At 37.8% G+C, this 18926-nt stretch overlaps 1 protein-coding gene across 2 annotated transcripts in view; it reads left to right on the plus strand.

Moving 5' to 3' along the window:
• LOC131041410 (alpha-N-acetylglucosaminidase) overlaps positions 1-18926 on the plus strand; it is a 286676-nt gene that overhangs the window by 154460 nt on the left and 113290 nt on the right. For both annotated transcript variants that reach the window (XR_009105026.2, XM_057974485.2), the window contains exon 11: positions 11058-11105. Coding sequence is in view for 1 of the 2 variants with exons in the window: in XM_057974485.2 (XP_057830468.2) it covers positions 11058-11105 (48 nt within the window). In the remaining variant the exon portion in view is untranslated. The remainder of the gene's footprint in view (positions 1-11057; positions 11106-18926) is intronic.

The raw sequence follows: 18926 nt of genomic DNA on the forward strand, positions 1-18926 counted from the left end.
GCCCATAGAGGGCTTCTCCCCATCAACAACTCGTAGGAGAACTACGAGGGGCTCAGTGACCTACACATAATGTTAAACAAAAACAATTAAGTCACAAATTAAATGAAAAGAAAAAGAAAAATTGCAAAGTTAAATTGTTAATAAATTAAAATTAAATTACTAAATAGTAGATACTAGATAGTAGATGCTAAATGTTAAATTGTAATAAATTTATCTACACGGTTTCTCCACAGGGGGTCTGTTGTGACGTTTTCACACATCGCCCCATTGCAAATGGGGACCCCTATTTTTTTGCTTTTTAGGGTTTGTTTTTTGGTCTTTTAGGGTTTTGTTAGTTAGCCTTTGCATTTTGAGTGTCGCCAAGGGGATCACATGGATAGCAAGTCCGGCTTGACTGATGTCTTGATCCTGAAATTTGGCTAAGTTTGAAGTCCTGATCCTGAAATTTGGCTAAGTCTGGAATGTCCTGAAATTTGGCTAAGTCTGAAGTCCTGATCCTGAAATTTGGCTAAGTCTGGAATGTCCTGATCCTGAAATTTGAAATTTGACTAAGTCTGGAAACTGAAAAACCTCCAAAAACTAGATTTTGCTATATAACTCCTGGAGGTCTGAAACCACTCTCAAACATCCTGAAAGTATATATGGAATATAACTTAAAGTATAAGAAAGAAGAAAGATAGAAGGAAATGTCACTTATACTCCATAAAAATTATCTTGATAGAGAGTTCAAAAAGTCAAATTTCGCTCCTGTCCTTCACTGAGGATCCAGAGCGAAAAGCGCTCCTGTCCCTCTCCCAGGGACCAGAGCGATTTTCCCTCAAGACAAGTTTTGATCAAAAGGAAGGCAAGTTTCGCGCTTGAGGTGGGTGAAGGAAGACCCAATCGATCCGTTGAAGATAATTTTCGAAGCTAGCAAAACACAAGTGAGCTTATAAATGCAAAATCGCTCCTGTCCCTCTCCCAGGGACCAGGGCGAAAAACACATTAGCTAACCTTCCTCTCCAGTTTCGGACGAATCCAAGTCAAGACACAAGGTCAAAATGATATTTAAAAAGGGTTTCACGGAGGAATGAAGTAACAAAGGCCACCAAGTTGATGAAAAAGGGTGAGATCGCTCCTGTCCCTCACCAAGAGACCAGAGCGAAATCCTCAAAATTGCCTAAAAAGCCTAACATTTGAAATGCTACTTTCATTGCCAAGACCCAAGACGGAAAAAGGAATGATGTTTTACACCTTGAAGGTAGTTAGATGTTGATGTGGTTAGGAGATTGTTCAATAAACTAGAAGGCGCTCTTGTCCTTCACTCAAGGACCAAGGCGATTTTCATAAAATCAAGCATCTCCCTCTAGAATCATGCCAAGGCAAAGTTGTACGAAATGAGAAACGCCTTTTGGAAAATGATGGACAAGGAAACATCCCCAAGAATTGACAATTTTTGGCTCAAGTGTAAAAATCGCTCCTGTCCCTCACCAAGGGACCAGGGCGAAAATGGTTCTAAGGAGCATTCATTCCAAAAATTGAATTGATCAAACTCTAAATTCCCAATGAAAATGCCATTTTGGACGCCAAAGGTGAGGTTTTGAAAGTGAAAAATAAGAAATGCAAGGTCTAAAAGGAAAAGGTGCTCCTGTCCCTCTCCAAGGGACCAGAGCGAAGTTATCAACTTTCATTATTTTTTGCCTTATTTTAGCAAATCGCACTAAAAGCCAAGTTCGCTAAAAAGCTTCGAAATATTTTAAATTTTTTTAATTAAATTGGCATTTAATAAAGCGCATGGGCATTTAATAATTAATTTTAAGCCTTGGAAGATCGATTTTTTCTTTTTTTTTTATTATTAAGGCATTTAAAATTAATTAAAATTGAAAATGGAGCGCTTTGAGGTATTATTTTTATCCATTTTATTAGGTCGGCCTCTTGTTTTTGCAAATTTATTTATTTTTTGGCCTATTTTGCCAAGTTGGCCTATGGGGAGATGAAATGGTGAGCGCCCTATATAATGGGGGTATTTTGAGCAATTTTAATCATCATTCATTCATTATTTCAAGTGCGATTTGGAGAAGCAAGGAAGGAGGTGCGAAATCTAGCTTGTGTGGAGCGAATTCTACCAAGTGTGGAGACTAAGGAAGGCGAAATTCATCTTGAAGGCTATTGGAGAGGCGTATTTCTTGCTAGATTGGAGGATAAATTCCAGATGTTTTGAAGGTATTTGAAGGCAAATTCCCAGATTTTTGAAGAGGAAGGTGGAGTTCTTTTCCAAGCTAAAGGAGGTGCATTTTATCCAAGGGAGAGCTTTGATCTACACTTTGCCTAACAAAATTCATCTATTTTTTAGAGTTAATTCTCAAGAAGAGGTATGGCAAAATCATCTTGACACCCTTATTCAAGGTTTGATTGTTTAAGCATTTTTTGGAAAAATCTAAGTATGACATGGTTAATTAGGAAATGATAACTCAAGATTTATCATGAAGTTTCCTAATTAAAATCTTGAATCTTCCTTTTAAGTTTAAATTTTAGACTTCAAGATATATTACTAATTGTAAAGTGTTGTGTAGGTATCAAGATGGCAACTCCCAAGCTCGAAGGATCTACAAGTCGGAAGGTACTCCTCAAGGAAAATCAAGCCAGATCAAGGACGGTCTCCTCAAGGACGATCAAGCAAAGACAAGGGCGGCCTCCTCCAGTCTAGCATTCCAAGGCGAGGTACATCATCATCTTGCAAATCAAGGACACAAGAAGTCAGAGCAAGGGTTCGTTGAAGAAGCAGATATTTCCAGATGAATTAATTAAAGCTAGCTTCTCAACAACATTAAGTTGAATATCTACCAAGTTACAAGTGTCAGATGAGGTGGCATCCCAGTCATCACATCCCAGTCGGATTGGTCCACCTCAGCATGTCCAGATTCAATGTACCTAACTCATGGAAGGTGGCACAAACTTCGATGTACCTACCCCGGCTATTCATTGGTGGAATTTTCCAGAGAGGACATGTGTCCAAGCAATACAATTTTATCATTGGTCAAGCATTAAATGTTATGTAATGGTTGTGACAAACCCTAATTAGGGTTTTTATTATTGAATCCTGGCCATTGATCTCAAATTGATCTTAGCCACCGAATTGTATTGTGGGCACTATATAAGCCCTAGCATTTCATTTGTAAAGGTAATAGAATATAGAAGTAGTTGGAAGCAGTTAGAAAGCAGTTAGTGAATAGAGAGTAGTTAGAAGGTGATTAGAATAGCAATTAGAGTAGAGTAGAGAGAGAAGGCAAAGATTGTTGCCAAGATGTTGTTGTAAAAGACCTGTAACTGCATTGAAGAAATGGTGAAATTTATGGGTCGATTTGACAATTTGCATGGTCTTTATACTTCTCATATTTGATTTCATGTTATTAGATGAGTGGAAGAAATGTGCTTGATTGATGGTGAAATTCGCATATCCATACTACTAGCAGTTTGTTGATTGTAGACTTGCCTTGTGTAGTCAACTGGAATCATTCAGCTTAAGCTTAACTTCAATTGTTGCTTCTTCATTGATATGCATCAGCTTGATGGTGTCTATGCCTGTAATGATGATTTGAACATCATAAAGCTTTACTTCGAAGATTGCACTAGCCTTGTGGAGATGGTCCTGCGATGTCAAAACAAGACCTAGTTAGAATTTCATCAAAGATCATTCATTGCTCCTACATTCTTAGTGTTAGGATTAGATCCTTTCCTCGCCCTCATCTTTTTTCCTTTTTTTAAGTCAAAGCTAGTAAGAGCCTATGTTCCAGCAATATTCAAAGCAAATCAAACGTTCAATCATCAAATGTAAGTCCCCTTGTGATTCCAGCAAATCACATCATACCACAGAGAGCTTATCCACACGTAGAGACCCTACATACAAGAACCTTGAAGTTTCTCTGATTGATCCTTTTTCGCGATATCTTCAGCATTCGGAAACTTTATTCAAGAGAGGATAAGGTACCCTTGGGTATTTTATTCTGTGTTTGGTGGTGTACAAAATACACGTCAACAGGGTCCAAAAACCTGGCTCATCAAAAATGCAATTTACCACATCTATCCCTGCAGTGGTCGTAGCATAGGATGAGGAAGTCCACTCCTCACCAACAAACATACGCTTGAAAGCCGCCTTTGATTTTATCAAGGATTTCAATGTGAGGAAGTTTGAGGCAAACCTCATGATACCAGGACAAGCCAACTCCTTTTGCCCCGTGTATTGCCTCATAATGCTAAGGACCAATGCATGATTGTAGATAAACTTGCTGATATTTTTGGCCCTTTCAACTATTGATTTCACCCATTCAAGCTTACCAATATCCTCCAACATAAGGTCAAGGCAATGGGCCGCACAAGGAGACCAAAATAATTTCGGTTGCCTCTCCATCAAAAGTTTACCTGCAGCAATTTTAAGTTAATTAGAAATTTTGATGTGTTAAGAAAATTTTAAATAATCATAGATGCCTCTCCATCAAGACTTGAAAAGTTCAAAATTTACCTCCAGCAACATAACTTGTTGCATTATCTGTCACCACCTGCACCACATTTTCTTCCCCCACCTCTTGTATGACTTCCTCAATAGCCTCACATAAGTATGTGGCATTTTTCACATGTGAGGAAGCATCAATAGACTTCAAGAACATGGTGGATCCTGAAAATAGAGTTTCAAACTTTCAACAAATCAAAATTTAATTTATTCAATGCATTTAGGGAAGTACAAATTAGAATGAATCATGATCAATCACCTCCGCAGGAAACAAGAAAATTTAGGAGTGTTCTATTCCTCCTATCCGTCCATCCATCTGTCATGATGGTGCAACCCTTTTGGCTCCAAGACTGTCGGTGGTCCTCTAGCTCAACTTTCATATCCTCAACCATTTGTAACAAGAGGGGGCCACTTAACTCAGCATCAGTAGGGGCTTTAAACCTTGCACCACAAATGGTTATGGAATCTACCATGCCTTGCCAATAAGGAGACCTGTCACAAATAGATTATGATTAGACAAAGTAGAGTTCAACTTCAAACTATAAATTTACTTTTAAACTTAAAGAAATCAAATCAAAAAGAATTACCTGGCTGCAATAAATGGAATGTTGCAAAAGTACCAAAACTTGCAAATTTGTTTTCTTGCAACATTATGAACCTCCTTGTTCCAACGCATGCTCTCAAGTGAGGGTTGTGCCCCAAGCGTACTACGTGGCAGAAAATAACTATCCAACCTGGATTTCCGAACTCTAGGGCCAAAGGTAATAGTGCCACTAGGAGGAGTAGAAGTAGAAGCACTAGCACTAGGGCGAAAGGGAGGCATGGAAGAACCCTCTCCAACACAGCCTGGGGATGTGGATGCGGGTGCATGGGAGCCAATAGCACTTAACTCTTCCAATTGCCTCTTCTTAGTTAACTTTTTTTGTTCATGTGTTTCTAATTGGACATAACAGAAACGTTTTGCCTCAAGAGTTTGTAATTTGCATACCTCCATATCATGGCCAGGTATGCCAGCAATATGGTATTTAAATCTATGGATGCCACCAAAATTAATTTCTTTACAAAAAAAACATTTTGTTTGATTTTTTTGTCTGCCAATAAAGTCATCAGTATATTTCCAAGCCTCATCCTTTTTAGGCATTGTCAAAAATGAATGTTTTTTAAATGTGAAGGCTGCGTAATAAGAAAATTTAATAAAGTTATAAACTAATAGAAAAAAGCAGCAAACCCTAATTTAAAAAAAAATAAAATTGTAAATACATGTTTACAATTTTTTTTAAAAAAAATGTAGGGTTTGCACTTTGCTATTATTCTACTTCTCTCATTGAAATTAAGCTAAAAAAATAAAAACATTCAAGATTTGGAAAGTTACTGTTAAATTAAAAAAAATTAACAAGCAAATGAAAAAAATCCATTAACATACCTAAAAAAGCCAGCAAAATCTACAAAGTTTAACACTTACCTCTTTCAAATGAGTTGAGAAGTCTTGCTTTGGACTCCTTGATGCTCTCAATGCAAGCCTATGGCCTCCTCAATGTGATTTGTGGTCTCCTTGATGCTCTTCTTCCCTGCTGGTTGCAAACCTATGGCCTCTTGTTTTCTTTCCTTTCTTCTTCTCACAACTAACAATTAGAAGACCTTTTAGGGTTATATGAAAGAGAAAGTTAAAAAAAACAAGTGAAAAAGCTTCTTTTTTTTTTTTTTTTAAAATCGAAGTTAACCATTGCCGCGGCCGAGTCCTGGGGCTCGGACTCGGCGAGTTTGGGCAAAACTCGCCTGACTCATTGCCGCGGCCGAGTCCTGGGGCTCGGACTTGGCGAGTTTTGGCAAAACTTGCTTGACTCGCGAGTTAGGCGAGTTTTGCCCAAAACCTGCCTAGTCCGAGCCTCGAGTCAGCAAAGCTAGCTAAGCTTGGCTCGACTCGCCAACTCGGCGAACTCGCCTGACTCGCGGCGAGTCTGGGAACTCTGATCTATACTGACTCTAGCGCTCAACAATAGATGCATCCAAGTTGGTACAATCAACGACAATATCCCAATGCTTTGTTGCCCATTTGTTGTAGTCATCTTCCTTATGTGATAGGAGATGCAAGTTGGAGTGGATATAAACCAAGGGTTTTGATTTTTTTGCATTCAACAAGTTACACTTCATTGAGTAGATAAAGGAGTATCTACTTCAATTTGTAATGTCCCCTTTAATAAACTTTAAAAGTACATTGTTGAATAATAAACAAATTAAAGGATGACTAGTTTTAATTATTTAAAAGGGTCATAAAAGTGTTCTTTAAAGTGACTTAAGTTGTGTTGCTAGGCATCAGGGGCCAAAAAGGCAAACAAAAATTTATGGGAAAATTAAAAGATTTAAAGGAAAATTAAAAGATTTTAATTTAAAGAAAGTTATGAAAGGAGGAGTTGAGAAGAGGAAATGAATTCATTTGGAAGATTTATAATTTATCTTTTTGAAATCTATCTACAACCAAACTCCGACTAGATTGGAAGAAAATCTCGATGCTTTCCTAGTGGATCTAAAAGGTTGAAGTTGAGGACGAAAACCCTCAGCCTTCATCAAAGTGGTTCGATCAATGGATCAAGAGTGAGCTGAATAATTTGAAATGGAGACAAAACTCTCTTTAGTTTTGAGTGATTTTCCATTTAGGGATCACACTAAATGTAGTCGGTTTATGTAATATCCCCAAGTATTTTTTTTAATTTTTAAGCACAACAAACACTTCAAGCACCCATTAAGGTTAGGAAAGATAATCTCAAAGCTGCTGAAAGTAACCCTTTCCACCTTTTGATCACCAAGAGCCCAATCTGGGAGGGTGAGAGCATACAGTGTTGAGGGGATCGTTAGATGCTCGAAAACTGAAATTGATTACAAATTTGGGCAGCAAGCCAACCCCTTCCGCTTATTCAGTGGGAGATTGAAACTCAAAAACTTCCTAGCGGCAATCTACCAAGAACAAACCAAACACTGAAAATGACAATCACTCTACCGCTTATGCAGCGGGAGGACTAGAAATGAAAATTATTATCAACTCCACTGCTTATTTAGCGAGAGGACAACAATACAATCGACTCAACCTCTTATTCAGCGGGAGGACAATTACAAACCAAAACTACAATCACTGAAGGTGGCTAGGCCAGCCTCTTCCACTTGTGCAGTGGGAGTTACACAAAGGAAAGCAAAATGAAACAGCTAATGGTACTACCATTTAGCTTTACAGTAAACATCACATAAGATGGAAGAGAATGAGAAGATACAAGCTAACACAAATACTAAACTGTGAGAGAAGTATAATGCAAGATATGAGAAACCACTATACCAATCTTCTGTTACAGAAAACAGCTTGCTGCAACTCCACAACAGCCACCACGAACCACAACAAACACTATGAAGAACACTCCAACGAAGCTTCAGCAACATTGGAGACTTGCACAATGCCCAAGGAGCCAGCGAACACTGAACACACACCACCAATCGCCCACACCAACACACCGAACATGCCCAACAACACACAAACCAAGAAATACGACCAGCAAGAAGGGTACGACCAACAAGATGGTACAACCTCCTTAAAAAATCACACACCACACCAAAAAATTGCCCTTCTGAGGTAGAGATCGCCCCAAAATCAACTTCCACACAAAAAAATGCCCACAAAAATCGAACCACACATTCGGAAAATTCAATCACAGCTAGGAGTGATGCCTCACACTCGAAGTCTTTCCAAAGCCCTAGGAGGTATTCACCCTCGAAGATTGTCTGAAGTCAATCCGACAGCATAACGGTGTAAATTGTCTAAGATGCCAAAATGAAGCCCCATGCCCTATATTTATAGAATAAAACTCACCAAATTCACTTCAAATTCATCACCAAATGAAATGAAACTTCATTTCATGTATGGGTGCCAAAAGAAAAAGGACACTTAGAATTTTTAAAATAAAAACATTAGTCTATTCCCAAGTGGGCGTCCAACTCCAGTGAAGGTATAATGTAAGATAAATTTATCATTTAATTCAACCCCCTTATTTATCCACAGTGGCATCAAAATACTCTAACCATAGGCTAAAGTCCCAGCTAAATATTTCTTAAAATTTTTGCCAAAATAACAAAATTATTTCAACAATAGATTATGACGCCAAAATAAAATTTTAACTTGTCATTTATCAATTAAATGACTTAAGTCCAATTAACTGCATTTTGAACTCAACTCTGTGCCAAAAATAGAATTGAGTCACTGAGTTATCCCATAAGACTGCCAAATATAGTCGATGTTGCTTGGCTCAACTGAAACCCTAAAAAATCATACTTATTAAAAATAGTCAGTGATTCACAACTTCGTTAGGGCACAAACCAGGACCAACTATTACTTACTATAAATAGTAAGTCCAGTAAATAATAGTCAGATGAAGTTGCATGTCATACTGTCGGAAAACTACTGAAAAATCCGGAAAAGTACTGAAAAGTCCAAAAAAATGTGTTATTCTGACCCTACTTACTAAAAATAGTAAGTATGCAAACCTCAACTAAACATGATGCATGTATCACCACTGCGAAGCTCTCTGAAAACCTAGAAAAACTCCACATTCAGAAGTCCCAAAATCCAACTGCTTCCCACTCAAAATCCCCTCGGATGGTAGTAACCCTAATATTGCCAAAAATAGCCTACGGGCCTCCTGAATAGGCTATTCCTCACCAGGAGTGATCACTAGTTGGAAGGCGACATTACAGTCCACCCTCCCCAAGATTGGTTGCCCTCAAGCAATCGCAAGCCTAGATGTTGCAGAGTCTCCTCAATCGGTAAATTCTTCTATTTGATCAAGTACTCCTTGATCACCCCATTTCTCAAAGAACACTCCCTGAAGTCAATGATAGCTTCAGGAATCAAAACCAACTCTCCCTCCTCATCCAGTGGAGGCAACTCCGCTGAAGCTACAACATTATGTCCAAGAGCATTCTTAAGGCAAGACACATGAAATACATTGTGAATCCTGCTTCTCGCTGTAAGTTCCAACTCATACGCCACTTCCTCGATCCTCTTGATGACTCTGAAAGGTCCATAGAAATGTGGCTTCAATTTCTCAGCTCCACTCTTCTTGAGAGAAGATTGTCTGTAAGGTTGGAGCCTCAAGTAAACCATGTCACCCAACTCAAAGGTGCGCTCAATCCGCTGCTGATCAGCATACAACTTCTGCTGATTCTGTGCATGTTGAAGATTATCCCTCAAGGACCTCAAAATGTCCTGACTCTACTGTATCATATCCTTTGCCTGAGGGGTCTTACTGTCACCGAATATCAAATCAGCGAAGCTAGGAGCTTCATAGCCATATAATGGCATGAATGGTGACATTTTGATGGACATGTGGTATGAAGTGTTGTAACAATACTCTCCTAGGTGAAGCCATCTCACCCATGCATTCTGCTACTCTGAGACATAGTTTCTGAGATAGCCTTCCGACCACTTATTCACTATCTCGATTTGCCCATCAGTCTAAGGGTGATAACTTGTGCTTGGAGTGAGCACAGTACCACATAATCTGAAGACTTCCTGCCAAAAAGTGTTGAGGAACTTGCTGCCCCTATCACTTACAGTGTTCTTCAACAATCCATGTAACCTGAACACCTCTCGAAAGAACACATCAACAACTTGTGCTGCTGTAAATGAGCTGGTTATGGCAAAAAAGTGAGCAAACTTAGTCAATCTATCCACCACAATGTATACACAATCCTTCCCTTGAGCCCATGGCAACCCAGTGATGAAGTCCATGGATATACTTTCCCGTTTCTGACTGGGAATGGGCAAAGGTTGTAACAAACCAGCTCGTAGAGTGTTCTAATCTTTGTTCTTCTGATATGTATGACACTCCTTAATGTATCTCAGGACATCTTTTTTCAACCCATTCCAAGAAAATCTTTCTCAGATCTGTCTGTAAGTCTTGAAATAACCTTGGTGTCCAGCAAGGGTAATGTCATGTAAGGTCTGCAAAAACTTCTCCTTAAGCTTAGATCCAGCCACAATAAATATCCTTCCCTTGTATAAGATCAGCCCCTCTATGGAAAACCCTATTGGCGATCTTGTAAAGTGTGAATAGATGTAAATCTTGTTCATAAATTTAGGTTTAGGAGTCATTATTCTTTAACTCAGAGTATGGGGATATACATGAGAAAGAGTTTGATTTTTCATGTTTTGTTGTGCTGATTGAGCAAGAACACGCATAATTTGTTATTAAATAAAAACATATAGTTTAGTAAATGAATGAAATTGTACTTTCCATACTTGCATTTTTTTATGCATCTCCTGATTGATGATTATGTGGTCGTCCATCTACATTATATGCATAGACCATGTATTTTTCGTTTGAACCTATGAAATCATTTTATTTTATCAGATACAGCTGCAATGCTTGTTTCAGTTATAATATTCTTTGTTTTACCTTTGTGAAGCTCATACATGAACTTCTATGTGCACTTTTACTGATATACCATTTAAGTATAGGTAGGAATCTTTATAATGCACATGTTTTTGATCTTGAGTTGATTTTTCATACCTTATTATTTCTATTTGCAGGGTTGGTTATTCTCATATGATCCATATTGGAAGCCACCTCAGATGAAAGTACGTTCAAACTTCTATACCTTTTTTTAAACCTACCATAATGCTAATGTTCTTTGGAATTATGGTGAATATTATGTAACATAACCACAACTTACATATTAGAGATTTTCTTTTGGGCTACCAAGCTTCAATTTAAGTGAAATACATTGTACAAAGCATAATCTGCTAAATAAAGTGGTGTTTGATGTTTCCACTATTATTTTTCACATAGAATTACCACCCAAACACTAAGTAGATAACCATCTATCCAAAGTCCCCACACATCATAGTTCTACATTAAAAGCTTATGTATGTTGAGAACTAGAAAGGCATTGAGAGCAATTTAAATTATGATAAACAGGTCTCCATGATTGGTAAACACTGTAGTGCATTGTAAGTGATCTTCATCAGTGAGCAGTAGTTTGACACCCTTAGCAATGACTTAATAGGTTTCTAAAATTCACAATATCGTTAGGATCTGTCTCTCTAGTCCTCTACAAATTTTTGCAGTTTATTTATGTAGTAAGGTGTTTGGGCTATATAATTCTGCCTGGGACTTCATATCCTCTCTGAGAATTTCTTTTTTAAAATGGTAGAAATATAAGTAGAACTATTATAAGTAGTAATTGTTGAATTCATCAATTAATCACCTAAAAAGCTGCTGATGAACATCTTTTCCTGCTAAAGTAATCTGTATTCAGGACTGTTACCGTGCATAGGAAGAGGAAAAGATCGATAGAGGCACGTATACGATGTAGAAGACTTGTAGTTGTTATAGCGTTTTTAGAGAAAGTTATAATTAGCAGCATTCTATATGGAAGCCAAATTTCTCATGGATAACCTCCTACAGTTAGTTGCCATTGCTCACAAGCCTAACAAAAGCAGAGTGTATCACATGTGACCCCACACCATCCTTGTCACAGAAAATTGTTTCATTACTGAAATCTCAATAGTTGTATTTGTAATACTGCACTTGCTTGGGTCCCCTTCCATTGTTGCTTCCTGGATCTTTGTGATCACTACAAGGCACTCGGATTGGTGCTCTTCGTCATTATTGGTTCCTTTAGGCTTCTTGTAGTCCCATTTTGTATTGTTTTCAGTTATTTTCTGGATATTTTTTGTATTGGTTTTGGTTATGCCTGCATGTGCTTGTTTGTGTGATTTATATGCATTGCAGGTTTTGATTTTTTGAATACTTGTTCCCTCCCTGTCAAATTGGGTTCAAGCTCCCAAGCTATCCTAAACCCATTGATCAAAGCCAACTTGTCGCATTAATTACTCATTAATATCAACTGGACTGTGCACAAGCCAATTTCCTCTCCTGAGCCATTTGGCAAAGGGGAGATGGTGCCAGTATGGACAAGGATGGGGTGAAAATAAATGAGCTGCTTGATGACCCCCAAACTCATGTTAAGTAAGAGGTAAAAAATATTGAGAACACCAAAACTCAATCTTACAAGGATGTTTTGATCATTGACACTACCGACGAGGTGCTCCCTCTATCCGTTGTGTTCTTGGAAAACAATGGAGGACTCCTCATGGCCAGACCAGACAAAGTGGGAGGCAAAGGACTATTGGGGACCATTACAGATGGAGTGGGAGGGGGAGGCCTCATCAGTGGAGGAGGCAGCCAACCAGGAAAAGATGAGAAGATGCCTCTTGCTCCTAAAATCCTGTCAGTCTCCTAATTCTGATATGCTTAAGGCTTTAAAGTTTGAAGAAGCTAGGTTAAAGAGTATTGCTATCTTTTTTGTCTATCTAGACTCTAGACTCCAACTTCTTGTGATCTCGCAAGTATTTTGATGATTGATGTATCCTTCTATAGGATGATTTAAAAGGGTCTTTTCATGGTTTTTTTCAGGAATCATGGAATGCAAGAAAGAGTAGTTAAGAACAAAATCTGGAATCTTCAGTAGTTTATGTTTAGAGCTTTAGCATGGTCTCCTAAAGAAAAAATTGAAGAAATTGGGCCAAGTCCGCACCTAGCTGGTTGGAAATTAAGAATATGCCTCTAATTTATGTAAATTTATTCCGAATTTGTTGAAACCTATTAGAAATGTTCAGAAAATTGAGGAGTCAAGGGTTACTCTTCCTCACCTAAATGCCAAGGTTTTGATATCCATTGCTTTGGACGATGAAATTCCAAATGTGATTCTATTCAACTTGATAATAGAGCTGTAATTTGTGATAAGGAATTGCTTGGCTCTTTGAATTCTTGTTTTTTATGGAAAAGGAATTGACATCTTAGAAAAGACTGCCTTAAACTAGGGCAAAACCAAGAGTATGTGAACCCAATAAACAAAAACTAGAGGTAAATATTTCTCCTAGTGGGGATGATAAAATACTAGATAACAATGACCTAAATAAGGATGTTAGGCCAGAGGTTGAGGATAAAGATATCTCCCTCACTAACTTGGAACAACTAGACGTTGCTATGTCAAAATGAGACTGTGCCTCCCGAGAAAACCCCCTGTTTGATGGGGAGATTGAGGTTATTAAGTTGAGCAATCCTCTACTCCCAAGCTCATCTATATGATTGTCCCTAGGCAAAAAGAGAATTTCCCTCCAGGTCCAAAAAATGCTCAACATATAGCCTTAGAGACAATTCAAAGTAAAGTAGAAAAATCAAAGAAAAAAATGCATCCTTCGGCCAAGTAGTGGTAAACATAGGCCTTGTCAAAAAATCTAATCTCAAATCAGGTGATGCTGGTTTTGGAAAGGAAATGATAGTTTCTTGCTTCAATGCCTTATTCTCTGGATTAGTTATTAACACCTGTCTTACCCTCCAAAAGCATGTTTCTAGAAAGGAGGACAATAAGAAGAGGAAGTTGAATTATAGACCTAAGAATTCAGATTCTAGCAGTGAAAAGAAAATGGGAAAGAAAGGTAAAGAAGATCAGATCTCAAAGTGCTTTGACAGTTTGTATAAGAATCATAACCCCGCCAAAACCCTGCCCCCCTCGCTGCCTAACCGTAAATGAATCCTGAACATATGCAATTGGAATGTTAATGGATTGGAATCACCAAATAGGAAATACGTGGTGAGGCATACTTCAACAATAGACCCTATCTTGATTTATTACGCCTACAAGAGGTAAAAGTTATAGGATTTCAAGCAGAGTGATATGAATTTTTTTTTTAAAAGTGATAAATTTTTTATTTCAGGGCATGAAAAAGGAAAAGGTGGAATTGCCATCTTGATACATTCTAAATGGGCCAAGTCTGTCTCTCATTGGGGAGCTTCTCCTTGCAATAGATTAATATGGGTTACCCTGAACGTTGGCTCAGAAACTGTGGGTCTATACTCTTTATACACATTAAATTACTATAGAGAGAGATTTGAGCTGTGGAATTGGATGGTTGGGAATTTTCCTAAAGTCCATTGGGTTTGCATTCGGGACTTTAAAATGATTGAGAATAAACAGGATAAGAAAGGTGGTAAAGACATTATTTGGAAATGAGATGAACTCTTCTTTTGGTAAAAAATGAAAAGAATTTTTAATCTTTTAGACCCCTTGGAACAGGGTAAATCTACATTTAAGTCTATTTGGTTTAGTTGATGCAATAATCAATCTCTTACTAAATGGATCTATTGTAGCTTGGATAGCATCTATGGGAATAGAGACCATGTCCCCTTTAGGAGAAATCTTGATGGGAATTTTGTTGTTGTCTACACTTCCTCCATGCCGGATCATTCCCTTATTGAAGCTTCTTTTAGTCTTGATTCCTTATCCCCAAGACCAAGTAAGTCTCGGTCCTATTCCTTTATACTGAACACTTCCTTGCTCGATGAACAAGATTGTCTTGCTAGCCGTACAATTGCTACTTCTCTGTCCAAAACTTTGAACAAGAACCTTGGCCCTATCCAAAAATGGGATTCTCTGGTGACTATCTCGAGAAATTTGTTTGAAGTGGTTGTGAGAAAGAAAACTTTGGACAAGAATAAGCTAGAAAACCTTCTGCATGAAAAGCTCCTATTATATGAAGGCCAAATCCAAGGCAGTTGTCCTAATACCCAGTTGGGAGCTTGTCTTATCAAGACTAAATTCCTTCGTAGGAAACTTCAAAACTATATATTTCAGGGGCAATTATTCAGATCCAAGATCATTTGGCTTCATGAGGGAGACAAGGAACCCCACCTTTCAGAAATTGTTCTCCTCTTAAATGGATGACAATGCTATAGAAGCTAGACATTTCTGCCCTAAAATGATTCCAAATAAAGTATGCCCTGAGGATGCTTATGATCTTGACAAAGACATTACTGTTGCAGAGATTAAAGAAACCATCGAGTCTTTAGCAAATGCAAAATCACTTGATGCTGATGGGCTTCCTACTGAGTTCGATAAGACTAACATCAGTTGGATTGGGCCTAATATTTTGAATTTTTATAATGCTTTCTACTAGTATAACTCTTTGGGACCTAAGATGAATAGGGGAATCAACAAATTGATTCCTAAAGAGGGGGATTAAATAACTCTTTGGGACCTAAGATGAATAGGGGAATAATCAAATTGATTCCTAAAGAGGGGGATTAAATAACTCTTTGGGACCTAAGATGAATAGGGGAATCATCAAATTGATTCCTAAAGAGGGGGATTAAACTTTGATCAAGAACAGGAGACCCATCACTCACTTAAATGTATCAGACAAGATATATTCTAAAACCCTTGCTAGAAGGTTGGGAGTAATCCTAAAGAATATTGTTTTTGACACCTAGACGAGATTTATAGAAGGAAGGTACATATTGGAAAACCCGATCACTAGTTGGGAGGGGATGCATTAGGCTAAACATGATGGACAAAATGTTGCAATCATCCTTTTAGACTTTGAAAAGGCCTATGACAAGATTGAGTGGTCTTTTGTGATTGATATGTTAAAGCCTTTGGTTTTCCACCTAAATTTTGTAGGTGGATCAATATTCTGTTCAATGATTACTCTACTCAGATTGAGGTGAATGGAGAACTTATAGAGCCCATCATCCTCCACAGATCTATTAGAAAAGGATGCTGAATTGCCCCCGTCTTATTTGTAATTGCAGTTGATGCCCTCCACTATATCCTTAGAACAAATCTCATCTCTCATCCAGCCAATGGTATCAAACTCCCCAACTAGGATCAGATTTTAAATGTGCAATTTTCTAACGATACTGCCTTGTTTATTGAATTAACAGAAAGGAATTTTGATAACACCATTAAAAGATTGGAAGTTGTTTTGCTGCCTCAGGGTCAAAAGTTTCTCCTCATAAATCAACAATGATTGGGTAGACTAAAGAGCCACTTAACTGGCTTGCAAATAAAGGATGGTAGTGGATTGATCCCTACAAGGTTGTAAGGTATTTGGGTATACCATTTGTTGTATCCCCCAATCTGAAAAACATGTGCGAATGGGCATCTCAAAAGATTGAAAAAAAACACATCAAATGGCAAACACACTCTCTCTAGTAGGAAGAATCTAGATGTTACAAAAGGTCATTTCATCTCATGCTACTTATCATTCTTCTGCTTGGCTATTTTCAAATGTCTAGTCTAGTAAACTTTAGAAGATTTTGAGGGAACTTTTATGGTCAGATGGTAATGGTAATAGGAAGAGGCACTGTGTGAATTGGACCTAGTGTTGCTCACCTAAACAGATTGGAGGCCTTGGTCGGAAGGATCTTAGGATCCAAGGGCCCTTGCATCTAAATGGATATTTAAGGCCCTAGATGGGGATGAGCCCTATAAAATACTAATTAGAAATAACTTGACACTCTCCAAACCAAAGAAGGGTAAACAGTGGGGTCCCATGCAATTACAAGACATTTTGTTTGGCCAATTTGGGGTTAGGGTGTTTGGCTCGATTGTGTTTGCCGCTCTTCGGAAGGCGTGGTCTAAGGTTAGACATCAAGTTGTGAATGGGACATCACTCTCCAAGTCCCCTGCATACTGTGTACAAGATAGATCTATTTGGTGGAATGTTGTTCTAAATGGGAAACCTTTGGCATTGTCTCAAGGCTGGTCTACAAAAACTTGGAACTAGTTGGGGGTTAAGAAGATTCAGGATATTTTGGTTAATAACAAATTAAGGACTTGGGAATAGATAAGGGCCAACTTTGATATAACTTTAACACATAAGAAAACATATTCGATGTTGAAAGGTGGACTGAGGGAATGGTTCCTAGGTTAATTTCTAAGAGACTTAGATCTTCTCAAAAGACTCCGATGGAAGGATGGATCCAAATTCAATGACATGTCTATAAATAAACTGTATACAATGCTAACTGGCTCAAGAGAGGTTTACAATTGGCTTAATAACTCATGGAACCTTGTCTAATCTGATACCAAGTGGTCTAGTAGAATCTGACATATCTGGCACATTTTTGTTGAACCAAAAAAAGCTTGGTTTTAATGGCTGTTTATTCTTAAAAATCTTGTTGTTGGTCATGTTTTATAATTTTATGGTTTGTCTACCAGAATATGTGATATTTGTGCAGTCCTTGAAACAGTTGAACACCTTTTCTTTGATTGTAAATATACAGTTGCTGTCTGGTGTCTTTTTTTGGCTTGCCTATGAAGTGGACCGATAACCTTGGCTTTTCATCGCATGAGATGGTAGCTGGTTATGTTGATGCTTTCAATATTGAATTGCATAAGTTTAGGCTTGTTTTTACGAATGAGATTTTATGTCTTATTTGGAAGAAGAGGAACGAAGAGGTCTTCCAAGACAAAAGGAGGCATCTTACTTAGTTCCATAGTGATCTCACTTATCTTGCTATTATGTTTCAGGTTTCAACAACTCTTGAAATCGCTAAGGACCAGTTCATGATACTGTTAAAAGAGGACCTCATGATAGTTTACAAAACATAGATAAATCAGCTCATTTTTTTCTACAAGGAAGGAACAATCTGAACCAACAAGAATTGGATCTTCTTAAGAAGTTCACGGAGGAGATGAAGATTCCAAAACTTGCTGAAGATGAAGGGCTAGCAAGGAGAAGACTAAATACCATTCTATGTTCAAAGTTGTGGACCCTAATTTGATTGTGCCTCCCCTTGGCACTTATGAATGTGACAAAGAAGAATGTAGTAATAGTGTCATAGGTGCATGGGATTAATAGGTTATTGACTTGCAATACTATACATATTAGTTGTAATTATGAGTACCTCATCTCACTATGTTTGGCTAGGTGATCCTTTTCGATACTATTTGGTGCTGCTGCTCCTCATAATGTACTCTATTTTTTGGTAAACTAATTTTAATATTAAAAATAATGCACTTTCTTCTCTCTCCTTTGGTGGATTTATAATCACCATGACATAGACAATTATTGGTGGATTTATAGTTGCCATGATGTAATGTCCCCTTCTCACATGTGAGCAATTATCTGGCCATTAGTTTAATTTTCGAAGTTTCTCATGAGCTAATTGGCATTGGAAAAGGGACAATAATTTAAAATAATTAAGTTGTCAAAAAGGTTATTTTTAATATTCTATTTTGATAACTTACATTTAATGACTCAAAAAGTGACTAACTTCTGCAAAAAGGTTGTGTGAGGCTCAAGGGGAAAAAGGTGAATGTTAGCACATCCAAAAATGTTTTTCAAAAGTTTAAGTGGAATAGGGAGCAATAAGGGAATAATAATATTTTATTCACCCAAAAGCCTATAAAAGGAGTTGTGGAAAGAAAAGGGTTACCATTTTCCTCTTTGCTATTCTCTTTAAGTGATAACTAAGTTCTTCTCATATTTCTTGAGGATGAAAACCCTCTTGGAATGCCAATTTCAGGACAAAAACCCTCCTAGTTGGATATGATGATTTCACCCTGAAATCATATTGGTGTTACAAGCTGAGTTCTTTCCAAATTTTTG

This window comes from Cryptomeria japonica, chromosome 7 (genome assembly GCF_030272615.1).
Source record: "Cryptomeria japonica chromosome 7, Sugi_1.0, whole genome shotgun sequence".
NCBI lineage: Eukaryota > Viridiplantae > Streptophyta > Pinopsida > Cupressales > Cupressaceae > Cryptomeria > Cryptomeria japonica.